Source organism: Boleophthalmus pectinirostris, unplaced genomic scaffold (assembly GCF_026225935.1).
Source record: "Boleophthalmus pectinirostris isolate CB_2022bp ecotype Guang Dong unplaced genomic scaffold, ASM2622593v1 HiC_scaffold_10, whole genome shotgun sequence".
Classification (NCBI taxonomy): domain Eukaryota; kingdom Metazoa; phylum Chordata; class Actinopteri; order Gobiiformes; family Gobiidae; genus Boleophthalmus; species Boleophthalmus pectinirostris.
This window is the reverse complement of record NW_026570971.1, coordinates 14,825,327-14,841,193: the sequence shown is the minus strand read 5'-3', so window position 1 is coordinate 14,841,193 and position 15,867 is coordinate 14,825,327. Positions and strand designations below refer to the sequence as shown.

The 15,867-nt window shown below is 39.1% G+C and overlaps 2 protein-coding genes across 2 annotated transcripts; one reads left to right on the top strand and one right to left on the bottom strand.

The window, feature by feature from the left end:
- Positions 1 to 82: 82 nt before the first annotated feature.
- On the bottom strand, positions 83 to 9,049 carry kif15 (kinesin family member 15). Its single transcript, XM_055157115.1, has 35 exons — positions 8,942 to 9,049; positions 8,215 to 8,245; positions 7,909 to 8,092; positions 7,725 to 7,801; positions 7,614 to 7,651; positions 6,363 to 6,460; positions 6,112 to 6,291; positions 5,635 to 5,844; positions 5,439 to 5,564; positions 5,245 to 5,367; positions 5,029 to 5,170; positions 4,877 to 4,959; positions 4,582 to 4,791; positions 4,332 to 4,506; positions 4,136 to 4,256; positions 3,907 to 4,048; positions 3,662 to 3,826; positions 3,461 to 3,589; positions 3,253 to 3,358; positions 3,013 to 3,178; positions 2,792 to 2,942; positions 2,635 to 2,720; positions 2,479 to 2,557; positions 2,310 to 2,396; positions 2,122 to 2,226; positions 1,920 to 2,042; positions 1,704 to 1,850; positions 1,463 to 1,561; positions 1,239 to 1,403; positions 1,068 to 1,162; positions 933 to 999; positions 818 to 855; positions 589 to 721; positions 374 to 505; positions 83 to 291 (listed from the first exon to the last, which is right to left on the bottom strand). The coding sequence occupies exons 1-35, from the start codon at positions 8,958 to 8,960 to the stop codon at positions 211 to 213; spliced, it is 4,113 nt and encodes a 1,370-aa protein (XP_055013090.1). The 5' UTR covers positions 8,961 to 9,049; the 3' UTR covers positions 83 to 210.
- A 542-nt stretch (positions 9,050 to 9,591) lies between these two features.
- Positions 9,592 to 15,235, top strand: tacc3 (transforming, acidic coiled-coil containing protein 3). The gene is made up of 17 exons (XM_020919618.2): positions 9,592 to 9,719; positions 10,777 to 10,945; positions 11,048 to 11,178; positions 11,342 to 11,385; positions 11,500 to 12,517; positions 12,589 to 12,628; positions 12,705 to 12,825; positions 13,250 to 13,308; positions 13,382 to 13,512; positions 13,583 to 13,664; positions 13,758 to 13,895; positions 14,044 to 14,090; positions 14,162 to 14,205; positions 14,268 to 14,428; positions 14,505 to 14,611; positions 14,684 to 14,804; positions 14,877 to 15,235. Exons 2-17 carry the CDS (start codon positions 10,778 to 10,780, stop codon positions 14,940 to 14,942), a joined length of 2,478 nt encoding a protein of 825 aa, XP_020775277.1. The 5' UTR covers positions 9,592 to 9,719; position 10,777; the 3' UTR covers positions 14,943 to 15,235.
- The last annotated feature ends 632 nt before the right edge of the window (positions 15,236 to 15,867 follow it).

The window sequence follows — 15,867 nt, the reverse complement described above, 5'->3', positions numbered from 1 at the left end:
AATGACATGCAGCCTTATAATACGAGATAAAGAGAATAGACCGTGCATGCAAAATGTAGACAAAAAAGAAAGAAACGAAACGCATTATTCACAGGTTTAATGTTGGAATACTACTGTACAGCACCACAGTTTAATAAGTAAAAACAAATGCCCTGTAAAAATATATTTTAAAAAAGGTTAAAAAAGGTAATCCCAGTTTTATAAAATAAATTACAACTCTGCTGGCAGATCAGGAAGACATCCAATGTTATCTTGAAGCAAACTGAGCTCAGACCTCAGCTTTTCATTTTCCTTTAAAAACAAACAATATGAATATTTATGTTACTGGACAACACCAATATGTTAACAAAAGCGTCAGAGCAGTCCACCATACCTCTTGAAGCTTGGTGTTGTCCTTTTTTAACTTCACCAAATACTCTATTCTCTGTTTGTGATTTTTGTGCCCAACAAGTTTTCCATTTTCTTCTGATAGTTGGATATTCTGCTTACGTAGAACCTCATTCTCCTGTAAAATCACAAAAATGAGCCTTTATGAGCAGTCTGCTGTTTAAAGAGGTCAGTGAGTTGTCTTTACGACTTGTGTCTGACCTGGAGAAGCTTCTCCTCGTCGTGCACCCTCTGGCTCAGCTCCCTCAGCTCCAAACAGCGGTTTCTCAGCTCAGAGGTGAGCTCTTGGACACAGGTCTGGGACTGGGCCAGCAGAGACTCCTGAGCCTGCATTCTGAACACAAGAATAAAGGCTCAGGAGTATGCAGTATACTTAAAAGGGCACAAACAAAAATTGCCCACACTACGACAAAACCAAGATCTAACTTACTTTTTCTGCATGTCTGACAACTTCTGCAGAATAGTGTTCTATTCAAGAGTGACAAGACAATGTGAGTTTTGATGTCACATTTAAAATAAGATGATTAGATTTCAAATATGCAAACCTTATCTGCTTTCTCATCTTGTAGTTCTTGTAAGATAGACTTGTTAATAGCTTCACTCAACTCCACACTGTAATAAAAAGGTGTTAGTGCCTTTGTCACTGTGGCTTCTGTAAACATACAAATAAAAGAACCAACCCATTAGGATCCATGTTTTGTGTTTGCTTGGAATAAAACTGATCCACCAACGCCTGAATCTCCAGTCGTACCATTTCTTTTTCAGTTAGTTGAGTCTAAAGACAACACATTGAAGATTGAAAAAATATTCAAATAGTAAAAAAAAAACATTATAATGGAGACTACAACAACCTTGAGCCTCTGGATCTCTTCATTCTTGGCAGTCCTCTCAGCATTCAACTCTGCCAACAGGATCTCCATTGTCATCATGGAAGAGCGGCGGTTTTCCAGCTCCCTCTCCTGGCTCTCCAGAACCTGACTCAAATCTCTATTGAAGCTGCCTGGAGTGCATGGAGTCTAAACAGGACAAATATCTGTGTTATGTGACTTTAAAAAGCATTTTACTCCAGACTTACCCGAGTTGCAAACTTTGGAGTCACAGTCATTATTGGGGTGTGTGGCTGAGGTATGTAGTTTTTAACAGTTTTTTCTACAGCTTCCTGCTGTTGTTGCACCTTAAAAACAAAATACAACCTGAATTATAAATCAGCTCTTATGTCATAATTAATTTGCTACTCTTATTGATGTGGGAGCATTGAGGACCGAGCACGCTAGATATCCAAAACATTTTCCTAAGAAATCTATTAATTTTGATACCTTCTGCTGCAGGTCTTTGATGATGGCATCCTTCTGGGTCACTTGTTCCTGAGAAGCCTGAAGGAGAGCGTTCTGCTCATCTAGGACTTTTGTGAGCTTCTCCACCTCTTCTGTGGCATAGGTCACTTCCTCCTGCAGCACCTCCACCTGAACATGCACACTCATCAAGCTGGAGCCCAAAGGGAAACAGCAGTAAAGAGAAGAAACTTCACACACTTCTATTTTATTAGAGGCCTCTCTCCTGTCCATAGACTCTTTCAGTTCCAGGGATTCTTTTTGCAATCTGGCCTTTTCCTCACGGATATCCTCGCGTTCCTGGCATGTACCATTGTACTTAATCTGTAAAAACATTTTTTAAATCAATGTTTCAAGAGGTTTTTTTATTTTTATATTATTTTGGATTAATGAGTAAACCTACAGTGATCTCCTTTAAATCTTCAGTGAGGTGAGCGATTGTAGTGCCTTTTTGACTCAATTCACTGCGTAGTTCTCTGGTTTGATTGATTAAATCTACCATAACATCCTGAAAGAGTAAGACCAGTTATTCTGAAAATAACAAATAAAACTGTCAAACTGAGATGATAATTTAATATTTAATAATTTTACTTTATCCTCTTCCATCTTCAGCTCCAGGCTCTTTATTTTGTCAGTGGCAGAAATTAAGCTTTGCTCTAGAGTCAAAAGTCTGGATGCCTTCAGATTTGAAATGATAAATAAATTAGTGGTTAATATGATTGATTTGCTATAAAACAACATCAGTCATCATTAAAAATACCTGCTGCTGATTCTGTGCAGTGAGCTCTGAGACCTGTGTTTTAAGTTGTGCATTAATCTCCACCGTTTCCACAAGGTCTCTGGAGAAAAAGAACCCATTTATACTATATACTACACTTTTTACATTTGGTAAATTATCTTAAAACATGTTACTCACTTTAATGTACTCTCGTTGTTTTCTCTCAATTGAGACATCAAGGACTTGGTGTTTTCTTGTTCTACTTTCAGAGCATTAACCAAATCCTACCAAGTAACATAGATATATTTTCACCATTTCAACATTTTATAACAGCAGGCAATATCACTTTGCTCACAGTAATCTTTGTCTTCAACTCCTCAATCTCTTGTTGGCTGTCATGGAGCTGCTGCTTAGACTGGTCAGCTTCAAACTTGGCCTCAGCCTGATTTTGATCAAAACAGTCCTGAAGAGCCCGGTGCTGCTCCAGGAGCTGTTCCCACTCCAGCCTGTGACACAAACACACACATGAGGGAGGAGAAGGACAACAGGACAATACGAGAACCATGTGACACTGACTGGACTTTGTCAAGCTGAAGCTGTGTGCTGATCAGAGTCTTGGACAGATGGCCCACTTCTTTCTGCCGCTCTGCTTCACTGCTCATGAACTGTTCTTTAACAGAGGCTAGCTCCTTGTCTGAAGATTGTAGTACCAGGCGTAGGTCTGAGATCTCAGTCTGTAAAACTAAAACAACCAACCACAGTCCCAAATGTTGATTCACCAGTTCATTTGAAATGTGTTCATACAAGCATGTATACCTTCTGCTTTCTGTTGTTCAGACAGGACACTTTGCTGTAGACTTGTGATGGTTTCCTGGAGTTGAAGCTGCTCCTTGGTCCTGTCAGCTCTCTCAGAACAGAGGCGCTGTAATGAAATAAGTGTATTTATATAGCCCAATACAGACATTTTATAAAAAGATTACATTATAAAAAAATATATTGTTCAAGAAATTAGCACACATCCTACCTCATCCTTGCATTTACACTCCTCAGATAGCAGAATAATCTTCTCCTCCAATCTCGAGATCTCCTGTAAGAGTTTGCTGTTTTTCAGCTCAGCCTGATCGAGCTGTGATTGGACAAGACCGGCCTGGTCCTGTAACACACGAAAGCTACGTGTGAGGGACTTTTACTCAAGCACAAGTTAAACATACACTAAAAACTGTACTTTGACTTGTTGTAGTTCCTCAGTCAGAGCCATTTCTGTCATTTCAGTTGGAGGCTGCTCATTCCAAATATCCTCATTATTTTGTACACCATTCAGGTGCTCTGGGCTAGAAAAAGGCACTAGTCTGGAGCGCAGGTTATACGCTTTAGTGGGTGTGGTGAGAATCTTTAAAAAAAAAAAGTTACAAAGAAAGAAGATTGTATTTCAAGATTGTATTATTTGTATGTACTTATTTCAGGTCTCACCTTTATAGTTTCAACATGGATTCTATTCAGCTCTAAGACCTCCTGTTTTTTGCAAGCATTTGTAGCTTCCAGTATTTTTTCTAAATGTCTGTTGGATTTGTCCAAATACCTTTTGTCTGACTCTAGCTGAGACAATTGTCTCCTGGTAAAGACAAGGAAGAAGGAGGAGAGTGATAAATAGTGCAATAACTTCAATATATCAGTCAATATAAATACAGTATTAACTAACTTGGTGACTTGCTTGTACTCTTCAAAAGCCTGAAGCACAGCAGCGAGGTCTGACTGTTTCTGCAGAAGCTGATTTTTAAGTTTCTCCATGTCTGTGACAGAGGCTGTTGGAGCTGTGGGAGCTATCCACACACCAATTGTTAATAGTGTCATTCATTGTACTTTTACAGCTTCATGTTAAAAAATATAACACTTACTCTGTGCTTTTTCAGCCTCCATAGCTGTCTGAAAGGCTGCTTCCAACTCAGCAGACACCTGGGCTGCTTCTGTATCTGCCTGAACCACAGACTCCAGAGAGCGCAGCAGGCGGTTTTCCTCTCGGAGGCTCACATTCTCTGCAGCATAGCGTGTCATCTTGGGGTGATGCTCAAGCTATGCCAGAAAAAAACTCATTCATAACAGATGTTTTTCAGTAGATAAAGTACATTTAACACCAAACAGCCATACCTGATCTTTTAAAATGTGGATTTCCTCTTTAAGCTGGTCAATGACACATTGACTTTCTTCATTTGTGAATAAGTTTTCTCCAGTTTTAATTTTTTTCTCCAAGCGAGAGATGTGGTCCTCTCGAAACTTGACAATCATGCGGCTCGAGTGGATAAATTTGTCTTTCTGATTCCAGGCCTCTTCTAGTTGAGCCACTTTCTCAAGCAACATCTGTGGTGACGAGACACAAGAAACATTCTGTTATCAGACACTTGTCAGTATGAACTATTCAGTGCTGCCCTTGTTGAGGATATACCCTTTTCTCCTCTTCCCGTCTTTTCCAAAGACGAACTGCAGCAATAAACTTGGATTTGTACTGGATCCAGTCCTGACATCCAACTGGTTGGCCAGAGACAGTTAGTGTCATGAAAAACATTTTAGCAAGGTCTTACGTAATACTTCTTTTACCAATTGGAACTTCGGGTCCCCCAGGGGCAACATCCCTTTGAGAGTCAACTGAAACAAGCGCCAGAGCAAGCTGCTCCTTTAGTTTTTTCACTTCAGCTTGCAACTGCCTTACATTTCCTTGGGTGTCTTCGTTAATGATAGCCTAAATCCGGGAAAACAAACATAAATCGTCAAATTCACACCAATAGAAATAAATGTTAAATTGCCGGAACATACTTTGTTCTTGATCAGCTTTGCTCTTTGGGCAAACTGTAGAGTGGAGAGGGTTTCTCCAAAGCATTTAGACCCAGGGTGGACATTTGCTATAATATAGGTCTTGGCATTTCCTCCCAGAGAGTCCTAGAGAAAAATGTACATTTTGAAATACCTCAAGTAATAAAAAAAAATAGCCAAAAACATTTTTCTCTTACTCTTAATAAAAATGTTAGTTTTGAATCTCTGTAGCAAATATGGCGATTCTTTCCATTGGACACGTCAACTAGAGCCATGATCACCTGACCGAGGCACATCAAAGAGCGATTGATACTGCTGGCTTCCTGTAGATGACAAAGACTGCGGTCAATACAAGTATCATTATAGTCCCACTGAGCTGATGGGACAGTGCACCTTGAGCCTGGATCCCTCAGCGTGTGTGTCTTTCTGCCGCTCTGATCCTGCCAGGTCCACCAGGTTAAGCTGAGACATTCGGATATTCACCACCTCATTGATGGACTCTTTGGACTCCAGGGTCATGGTGAACACAGCGTGAGATCTGGAGGACTCACGGTTCATTGAAGTGGATGCTACTCTGCGATTACGCCATCCCAAAGACAAAACCTTAAAAGAAGAGTTTAATTAAAGAACATTATAAGACTGGAAGAGACATTTGCCAAAGTAACGTGAGCCAAGATTTAACCATTTCTCAGTTTATATAACATGAAAATATTTGCCCACATGCTTGGATACAGATTTTATTTTAACAGGTTCTGAGCTTAGGTCCCTGCTTAGCCTGATGTCCCTGCAACCAGGCCCCGGATAAACGAAAGAAAATGGATGGATGGGTTGAGCAAAAAACACTACACTAAGATGTTGTAATAAAAGTACCTGGTAGGCCTCTGCAGCTGAGTTGACAAACTTCTCGACAGCACCCTCAACAAACACACCCTTCTTGATGTTCTCCCTCACAAAGAGGCTAGCTGAAGCAGTGTCCAGCAGATCATAAATCTGTTCATTGTAGATCTCAATAAAGGAACATTTGCAGAGGAAACTCTTGGATTTTTGTGACTAGAAATCAGAAAAAAACATTAGCAAAGATGCTATCAACTTTTTATATTTCAGTGTTCAAACAAACTCACCTTTTCCACTTCCCGGTTAATGAGAAAAAACAGATACTCAAAACTGCGAGGTATTACTCCCCGCAATTCATCAGTAAAATTATCCAACTCTGATGGACCTAAAAAAAGGATGTGATTAAGAAATTTTTCCATATTCACCATTGTTTAATATACCGTTTGAAAAAGTAAAGGAACACTTTGAAAACACATCACATCTCAATGTGAAAAAGAAAATATACTGGATATCTATACAAATATGGACAGGGCTATGTCTTAGAAACAAAAGGATGCCACCTCTTTTAATGGAAATAAAATTTTCAGCCTACAGAAGGCTTAATTTTATGGACACCTTGAAAATCAAAGCAAAAAATAAAGCTAGTCCATTTGGCCTAAACGTAATTTCTTCACTCAAAATGCTTCTCAATCTCTCGTCTGGCCCCCATGTGCTTGTCTGCATGCTTGACAACGTTGTCGCTCCTAATGAGACAATGGGTTCAAGGATTTCATCCCAATATGCAATAGCAGACAGACTGCTGTTTTCTAGCCGGAAGAAGTCTGTGTGTTCTTCCATGGATGTGTCTATCACAAATGCTCAGGGTGAACCTGTTCTCATCATTCTGGTGTCATCTATCAAATGCCAGAACAGCTCCACGGTGTAGTGTGCCCTGTGCTCACCGCCCAGAAACGCCCTTAAGCCGGTTGGCACAAAATCATGAAATCTGTTTCTGATTATTTGGGCAGAGACATTCACACCACTGTTGGAGGTCATTCTGTAGGGCACTGGCAGTGCTCAAGACTCAGACCTGTTGAGCTCTGTTAGAGTAACTGCCAGTCTCCTGAAATCTCCATGTTCTGGAGATTGTACTGGGAGACACATTAAATCTCCTTGCAACGGCATGTCCGGATGTGCCATCCTGGAGAAGTTGGACAATCTGAGCAACTTCTGTAGGATTAAGGAATGGCCTCATACTTCCAGTAGTGATAATCACTCTAAAGCCAGCACTAGCATAAAACCAGCGAAAAAAGACCAAGAGGAAGAAACTTGAAATGATCTCCACATGCAAAATCAGTCTTATTTTAGTGGTTGTCTTATTGTTGCCACTCTAGTGCACCTGTTGTTCAATTCTATTAAAGAGGTAGCATTCCTTTGTTCCTAAGACCTTACCTTCTCCATATTTGTATAGATATCCAACAGATTTTTTTCACATTGAGATCAGATGTGTTTTTGAAGTGTTCCTTTAATTTTTTTGAACAGTGTATATTCATCCTCACCAAGCATGGTAAATGTCTTCCCTGAGCCAGTCTGTCCACTGCAGAACACATTATAACTAAGTGCAATGATTCATTATAACCAGAAAGATAAGCCACACTATAATCACCTACTATGCAAATATAGTTCCATTGTATCCGTTCATGCAGGATTCAACAATGTTCTTGGCCACACAGGAAAACACAGCATCCTGAAAAAAATAAAATAAAATCTGAAGTTACCATTATCAAAATGAAGCAACCAGCCCACCAAAACAGTTCCACACTTTAGTGTAGAAATTATAGATCAACATAAAACCTGAGTGGTGTCCATATCGGCAACATGGTCATAGGTGAAAATTCGTGGCTGTGGTTTTGAGAGCAGCCGAATGGTGTTTGGAGAGGTGACGCTAAGACACAGACTCTGATCTCCATCTGTGGTGAGCCCTGTGCCCTGAGTCAGAGGGCGCACTCGCACAAATACTTTAATGGAGTCACTGTCACTGTCGGGAAAGCACAAGTGAACACAACAACACAGAGACAGTTGGCACAAATAACTTCTAATAATACTTAATAGAATGCTAGGGAAGAAGACATAGGTTGATGTATTATTTAAGCACATTACCAAGCCATAAGATGAGATGAATCAGCCATTCCTGCAAACAAAGTTAGACAATTAGTTGTGCAGACTTCTGATATATTGTAATATTTTTACAGTAAAGAAAAGCCACTAGAATGCATAAATAAAAGACATTTTTTTAAACTATACCAGATGAAGGCCTATTGCACAATGCATACCATTTATTACTCCAATGATTTCAGTGATTTCTAAACAAAGCAAGCAAAATAAATGAATAAACCAAGAAAGCTCAAAAAACAAATAAGCCTGGTGGTGATTAGGCCCTGGATCAATTTTCTACATAAATTTCCATTGTGATTCAGTCCAATTCAGGCAACCAACTTAGAACAAGTTTGTATCTTGTGGAATTTTGGAATACCACCACGGTGACTGGAAAATATTTGGGGAATAGTTTATGCCCTCGATAGGTCAATATGGTAAGGAAGACTTATATGCCCCATGTTTTATAGATGCACATATGCCCTACAGAGTTGTATTAACAGTGTAAATTGTTAACTACGAGACTTGCATAACTTCTGTTGCATATGAATAGCAATAAATAGATGACAAAGCCAGATGCATAACAGGAACACTGAAGATTCTGTTAAAAGTCCAGTGCGCGGAGTCTGCAGTAACAACTCTCGCTAAAAGGACAATATTGGGACAAAAAGGACAATATTGCGCGCCGTTTACATTACCAGAACGTTTTTATGCTGTCCCGTGTGGTCATTACCTTTTCCACTCGTAGTCATCGTGATATAAAAACCGCTGAGTGTGAAAAAAATCACAGTTTTGGCCTGTCCCGTCCAGCCTCGGGACCAAATGTTTACGTACTCTGAAATTGGCGGGCGGGCAGCGTCACGTTTCCTTTTTTTTTTTTTTTTTTTTTTTTTTTTTTTTTTTTTTAATTGCAGCTTTTCAGATACAAACAAAAAGGCACCTTATATACGTATATAGCAAACATGAAAATAAAATAAATGCATAAAAACACAAAAGTGAATAAAAACATATTTACACATAAAAAGGGGCAAGTTCCAAGCGCTAATTTAAAGGCATAAATTAAAATAATTCAAAAAGAGACATAAGAAAACCAGCATCTTTTCTCTTAATTAGGCCCAATGAGGTAGCAAAAACTTTCAGGTCATTCTTCCACTGCGTTTTTTGCGAATTGTGAATAAAATGTTTACATAAAATCAAAGCGTCACATTTCTACTTCTGATGTTTTCAATGGCAAAAGAAGCGGCGCCGCGGATCACAGCGCCCCCTGCAGCACCATGAGAAAAAGCTTGTTGTCTGGCGTCATATCCGTTCTCTAATCCCATTGGCTGTACAACCTAGAAGTGCGCGTTGTGTCACGTTTCCTGTGTGTTTATTGGTTGTTTTCGAGACTTTTAAATTCCAAACCGTTGTCTTTGGGAGAAGCTGCAGTTTTTTCAGCTCACTTCTTCCAGCGCTGCATGTTACGTTTGTTTCGAGAAAAGGCTTATTTTCAGCAACTAGGGTTATTTGAGGTACGTAACAATATTAATCTAATATACTGTAGTTAGTAGCCTACATATTTAGTAGTCCTATCGCTTCTATGTTGCGTTTAAGAGTTAAATTCAACTCTTTTAGGAAGGAAGTTATTTTTATGAGCTGCATTTGTCATTTGACCTCTGCCAAGCTTTTCAGACACTTTAAACACTTTTTTTTTAGTTTGTTTATGTTGATGTTTTGTGTTTTTTGAAGTTGACCTAATCCTAAAAACAGTACTGACTTCACTGACCATCAGACTCATGACTTTAGTAGTTTATTAGACAAAGCCGTCATTCTCTGGTGTTCTTGTACAGACCTGTGTGCAACACCACAGATCCTTACCCATAATCCAAATCAAATGGTCAGCAGTGATCAATAGTAGATATGTGATCATGACGGATACAGTGTCGTAGAGTAATCTAAAATGTACTCAGGGAAGACTACCCTTACTTCATAATAATATTTTTTAAGTAGTTAACTGCAAAGTAGTGATGCAAGGAATAAAGACAAACAAAACAAAACAAAAAAAACTTTTGGGAGAACTACTATTCAAATAACAGTAACTGTCTGGATACAAGATCTGAATTATAATAATTTATACACATGCTATGCTATTTGAAGGATAAAACATTAAATACTGTAGGAAACGAGATGTCAATCCTGTACACAATCTGTGATTTTTATGATATGAAAAAGGAAAAAAGCGAGATGCAAGAATCACAAATGTCCAAATAGTTTTATATTGTCAACATTAAACTTTTTTACAGTGGGAAAAGTAATTTTGACTTAAGTAAGCACTATATTACTCTCAAAATTGTATTACTTGTAACTGAGTTCCAACCATTTAATGCAAATGACCCCTGGACAATATATTGTATTTTTCTCCTCTTCAGAGCACTCGCATGATTGTAAGTGTTTGACAACAACTCTGAAGTGAACACTATAGACACCCATGCTTCAGGAACCACATGACCTCAGTGCCTTATCAGCTGGTTGCACATTTGCGGAGGACTTTTCTCTTGGTGCAGGTTGTGACTCAGTTTGTTTGTGTAGGATGAGCTCTGTGGAGGTGAATGATGAAAATCGAGAGGTGGTGCCCCTCGGAGGAAAGCACTGTGTCATGAATGATGATATTTTTATGGTGGCAAATCCAACTGGAAGGCCCTCCATCCTGCGCCAGACTGAAAACCTACCCAGCAACACTGTGCCCAAGGGCATAAAGGTAAGGGGGTTCATACTTGGACTTATTTACTGCATCACACTACAACATCAGCATTTTATATGTGGCATTTGTTTGAATTAATTGACTACCATCTATGCACAGGTTTGTTTTCAGACTCCAAGGAGAGACCCAGTCACAAAGAGGATTCTGTCTCCAACTAAAACATCCAAGATGATGAGTGTTGATGAATGCACAAAAGCAATGGAGTCATTACATCTGGATAAAAAAACTGAGTAAGCATACTGTCCAGAGTAACTTTCTAATCTTTTGAGAACTAACTTCAGAGAAAAGACACTTAAAGTATCAGATTTAAAAAAAAAAATAATAAAATAAATGTGTAAAGCATTGTAAAAGCTGCTGACTCAATCATCTAAACATTAACTTTTATTTATACAGGTCTTCAATTCATGATGCAGCTGACCAACTTGTACCAAAACAAGGTAACCCATTTTTATATTCACGATTGTTTACCTTGGGGAAAATATATCTTAAAACTTGTAAATTACTATTAATCTACTCTTAAATGATAGTCATTTTTTTATAATCCTGTTCAGAAAGCGAAATGCCACTTCCAAGCAGCGAGTACAACTTGAATTTTGAAAACCTTGATGCTATCAACCCTTTTCAATCATCCAATAAGATGGCTCTGTCCCCGGTGGCGCCTGCTGCTGAGACTCCCCCTGCATTTCATAAAGATTTTAACAAGAGAAGCCCCAGCCTGTCTAAAACAGAGTCTGCTTTAGATGAGACACTGCCTTTTACTCCATCTGTGGACAACTCTCTTAATGCGACCACAGATGTCAGCTCCACAGACAGCAGTGTGGTGCTGGTGACCAAAGCTCCCACGGAGGATCAACAAGAGCTTGGCACAAACATACCATATGAAACTCAAGAGAAACCTTCCGTGGACTCTCCTTTGCCCACAAAAGGCTCATACAATTTTGATTTTGACAACCTTGATGCAGTAAATCCTTTCCAGACAGGTGGTTCTAAAATCCAAAATTCCCCTCCGATATGTAAACGCTCCCCACCAGAAAAGGATGTATCAGCCGTGGGGCAAATAAATTCCACAGAGGAGGTCCTAGGGCAAGAAATGTTGAGTCAACCTGAAGTAAAACCTGTAGCCACAGTTGCTCCCATTTCTTCTGATACCAGTACATCAAGTAAACCAGAGACTCAGCCTGATTTGACAATGGGAAAGGATGGCCCTGTTAAACTTGAGTTTAATTTTGATGACAATTCATCCAAGAAAGTAAAGCCACCTCCAAAAAAACTAGGAGTCAAAAAGCCACCAAGCCAGAAAACTGTCAAAGAAGTGAAAGAAGTGAAGCCTGTGCACAAAGCAGAAACACAGAAGGAGGCAGAGGGCCCCTGTGAGGAGGTCCCCATATCCAAAGGTGCATACTCTTTTGAACTCAGCAAGCTGGATGACCCAAACTTCAACCCTTTTGGCTCAAAGTCTGCAGTCTGCAATTCCCCTATAAGTAACGTAAAGACTAGTCCAGGTACTGCTAAAACCACCCAGGAGAATGTCAGCGAGCCTGTACAGAAAGACACAATCTCTTTGGAGTGGTATGTTAATCAGATTTTTAAAGTTACAAGTAATCTCTGTTGAATGCTTAAACATGTTATATTTTCTGTAGCACGACTGAAGCTGGCCCTGTTTCGTCCAGCATTGAAGAGGTTTGTAAGGAAAATGAATTATGATTTTTCCCTGTTTATTTAATTTTAACCTGAATGTTTACTCTTATGTTAAAAGGATGTCCCTGTGAAGGCTGTCCGTGAAGAAAGCCTTCCTCCTGAGGCTGAACACATGAGTTTTTCAGAGCACAAGTCACAAGGCAGCCTGATGGAAGAGGAGTTTGTTCCGGGAACAACATGTAAGCCAAAGAAAACCAATATTCTTTGTTTATGATTTGCCCATCAGTCCAAACCCTCTTTGTGGTAATCCTGACTAAATTTGCCATGGCTTTTTTTTTTTTTTTTTTTCTTCCACTTTTTCTGTATGTTTTACTTTTTAGCAGTTTTCATTGTCAGGTTAACAGGCACTACGCAACATCCCTGCACTGGACCAGAGCAGACATCATTCTAGTTTATGCGTGATAAATTTATAGTTAATACTGTTATTTATATTCTTAAATATAATTCCGGAGGTTTAATCCCGGCTCAAGGAATTATCACTTGACACAGTGCAATGCCTCTCAAGTGGTCAAAGTACTACTAGAGGATTATGCTAAGAATTAACTGCTGTGTTCCTGCTTTAATTTGCACATAAAATTTGTATTCTTTTTTTTTCTTGTCTAGTCCTGTCTAATGACTTTGACGGACAGATTGACTACCTGGAACAGTTCGGGTCCAGCAGCGTAAGCATTCTTTTAATATTTAGTTTTTCTGTGCATTTTCTAGCTTTTTTGTTTGAACTGTCGTCTTTTACAGTTTAAAGAGTCTGCATTGAGGAAACAGTCCTTGTACCTTAAGTTTGACCCCCTTCTCAGAGACAGTCCTAAGAAGGGCCCTGGTCCAGCTGCTGTGGTCCCTGCATCTCGACCTGCAGCACTCATCTCACGGTACATACAGCTTTAGGTTTTACTATGGCCATTTGAACATGTCAAACAGTAACTCTCTGGTTTCTTTCAGTCTTGAATCACCTTTGTCAGAAAAGGACATGAGTGGTCCACAGGTTGATGATTTCAAACTGTTGGATGTCGCTACTGAGCCAGTAAGTCACTCATTCTAGCTTTTCAACTACAATATAACACATTTCTCTATGGCAAGAGCATTGCCTGTTATACTTTTCGTTGTCTCCCACAAGTGTGCCCCAGTATTACAAAGCCCAGTACTTCCCTTACCTCCTGTCCCTCAGCCGACAAATACAGAAGAAGCCATAATTGAAGTTCTGAAGTACAGCCAGAAAGACATGGATGCAGCAATTGCCAGGGTCCAAGCTGAGGTAAGGCTAACTGCAGAGTTGGATTAAGTAACTATGCAATAGAGATTGGATATACAATTTGCAACATTATACAAAATTCTCCATCAAAATCTAAAAAATGTCAAGGATAATTCTGCACACACTTAATTTATAAATGTATATTTGACAGTGGAGTTCCAAATATAACAAGCTACTTGACGATGGTCAAGAAATGCGGTGAGTATTGTTTGACCATAGATTAGTGACACTGCATTGTATTATATACTGACATTTTTTTTCTTTTGTAGGAAAATAATAGCGGAATTTGAACTTATGATTGCCAAAATCATGGGTATGTTCCACAATACATCAGAGTTTGCCCCTTTATGTCCTTCTAAAATATATATTTTCCAGCTGACCAGGAGAAGGAGAGAGAGGTGGCACAGGCCAAGCTGAAGGAGGCTCTAATGGAGAAGGATCAGGTGTCCAGTGACCTCAATGCAATGGAAAGGTCCTTTTCAGATCTTTTCAAAAGACTGGAGAAGTACAAGACAGTCATCGAGGGCTACAAAAAGGTGCCTAAAAATACCTATACATTTTTTCATCTGTTTTTCCAGATCATATAAACTGATTTTTTTTTTTTTTTATTAGAATGAGGATACACTGAAGGCCTGTGCTCAAGATTACTTGGCCAGAATCAAGAAAGAGGAGCAGCGCTACCAGACTCTGAAAGCTCATGCCGAGGAGAAAATTGGCCAGTGAGTTGATGTCAGTAAATCCTTTAAATTGTAGGTGAGACTGAAAATGAGTGATTCTTTGTGCTTTCCCAGAGCAAATGAGCAAATTGCAGAGGTGCGTTCCAAATTCAAGTCAGAGCTGTCGGTGCTTCAGGCTCAGCTGCGGCGTGAACAGCTCAAAACACAGTCGCTGGAGAAGAGTCTGGATCAGAAGGTCAGAAGAAATACTAGTGTCTTGTGTTTTAAAAGAAATTACACCATTAACGTAGTGTTTTTTTTCCAACAGGAGAAAGAGGCTGAAGAGCTCACCAAACTCTGTGATGAACTTATCAGCAAAGTGCAAAAGGGTTGAACTTTTTTGTAAATATTTTTGTTATTTTTTCCTTGTAGACTGTCGAGTTTGTCTTTTCGATGTCTGTTCATTGTAAAAAATATATATGTATAATAAAATGACAAGTCTTAATGTTTACTGTAAATACTGATCCTTTTTTAGATCATAGTTTACTCATTTGGTCTTACTTAACATTTCTCTGCAGATACAGTAATTTAAGTTGGCTAATGCTCATATGGAGATTTATGCAGACTGAATGTCTGGTGGGATTTGGAAAATAATATTTTGGCCAAATAAAAATGCTTTTGTCTGGAGTCTCATTCATTTTGTTGGTTTGTTAGTTTACAAATGAGTTATGATTAAGATTTAAGTGATACGGGGAAATTACTTCAAAAGTCAGAATGTTTTAAAGGGTATAGCTGAAGTGCATTTCTCTCCAAATGCATGAACGCACCACAAGAGGGCGATGTAGACTCGTATAGCGGGGAAGTTTGTTTTTTTTAAACTTTAATATCATGTGACGTAAAAATCACATTGAAAGTCGAGTAATGCAGGCTAATATGAATATAAACCAGGCAGCAATTTCACATTAGTATGGACGAAACTGGACAAATACAAAAAGGGAATTTAAATTCATTAAATAGCCTGTTACAAAATTGTTGTAATGTTACAAAAGTGCAGGAACCATTCAGTTCCTAGCATGTAAATAGAGTCAAAACGATTAAAATGTCAGTTGCTGCAGGTAGCCATTACAATGCCCACTCTAGTGTTCTATTGCACCAGTATGGAGTTGACCTTGGTCAGCACACTCCTAGTGGGAACCGAGCTGATTAAAAGGGCCAAAAGTTGAACTCTTCTTCATCCTCATCCCACAAATGACCACAACAAAACAAGTGCATTTCTGGTACAATGCCCCTCTTCTTTCCTGAGCAATCAGCGGCCCCTG

Excerpts from the sequence above, each read along its gene's own strand:
- tacc3 (XM_020919618.2), top strand. The coding sequence starts at position 10,778 with ATGAGCTCTGTGGAGGTGAATGATGAAAATCGAGAGGTGGTGCCCCTC. Across the intron at positions 13,896-14,043 it reads TTGCCAGGGTCCAAGCTGAG|TGGAGTTCCAAATATAACAA; the intron begins GTAAGGCTAACT and ends TATATTTGACAG. Across the intron at positions 14,091-14,161 it reads GACGATGGTCAAGAAATGCG|GAAAATAATAGCGGAATTTG; the intron begins GTGAGTATTGTT and ends TTTCTTTTGTAG.
- kif15 (XM_055157115.1), bottom strand. Across the intron at positions 4,960-5,028 it reads GGGACCCGAAGTTCCAATTG|TTGGATGTCAGGACTGGATC; the intron begins GTAAAAGAAGTA and ends CTGGCCAACCAG. Across the intron at positions 292-373 it reads ACAACACCAAGCTTCAAGAG|GAAAATGAAAAGCTGAGGTC; the intron begins GTATGGTGGACT and ends TTGTTTTTAAAG.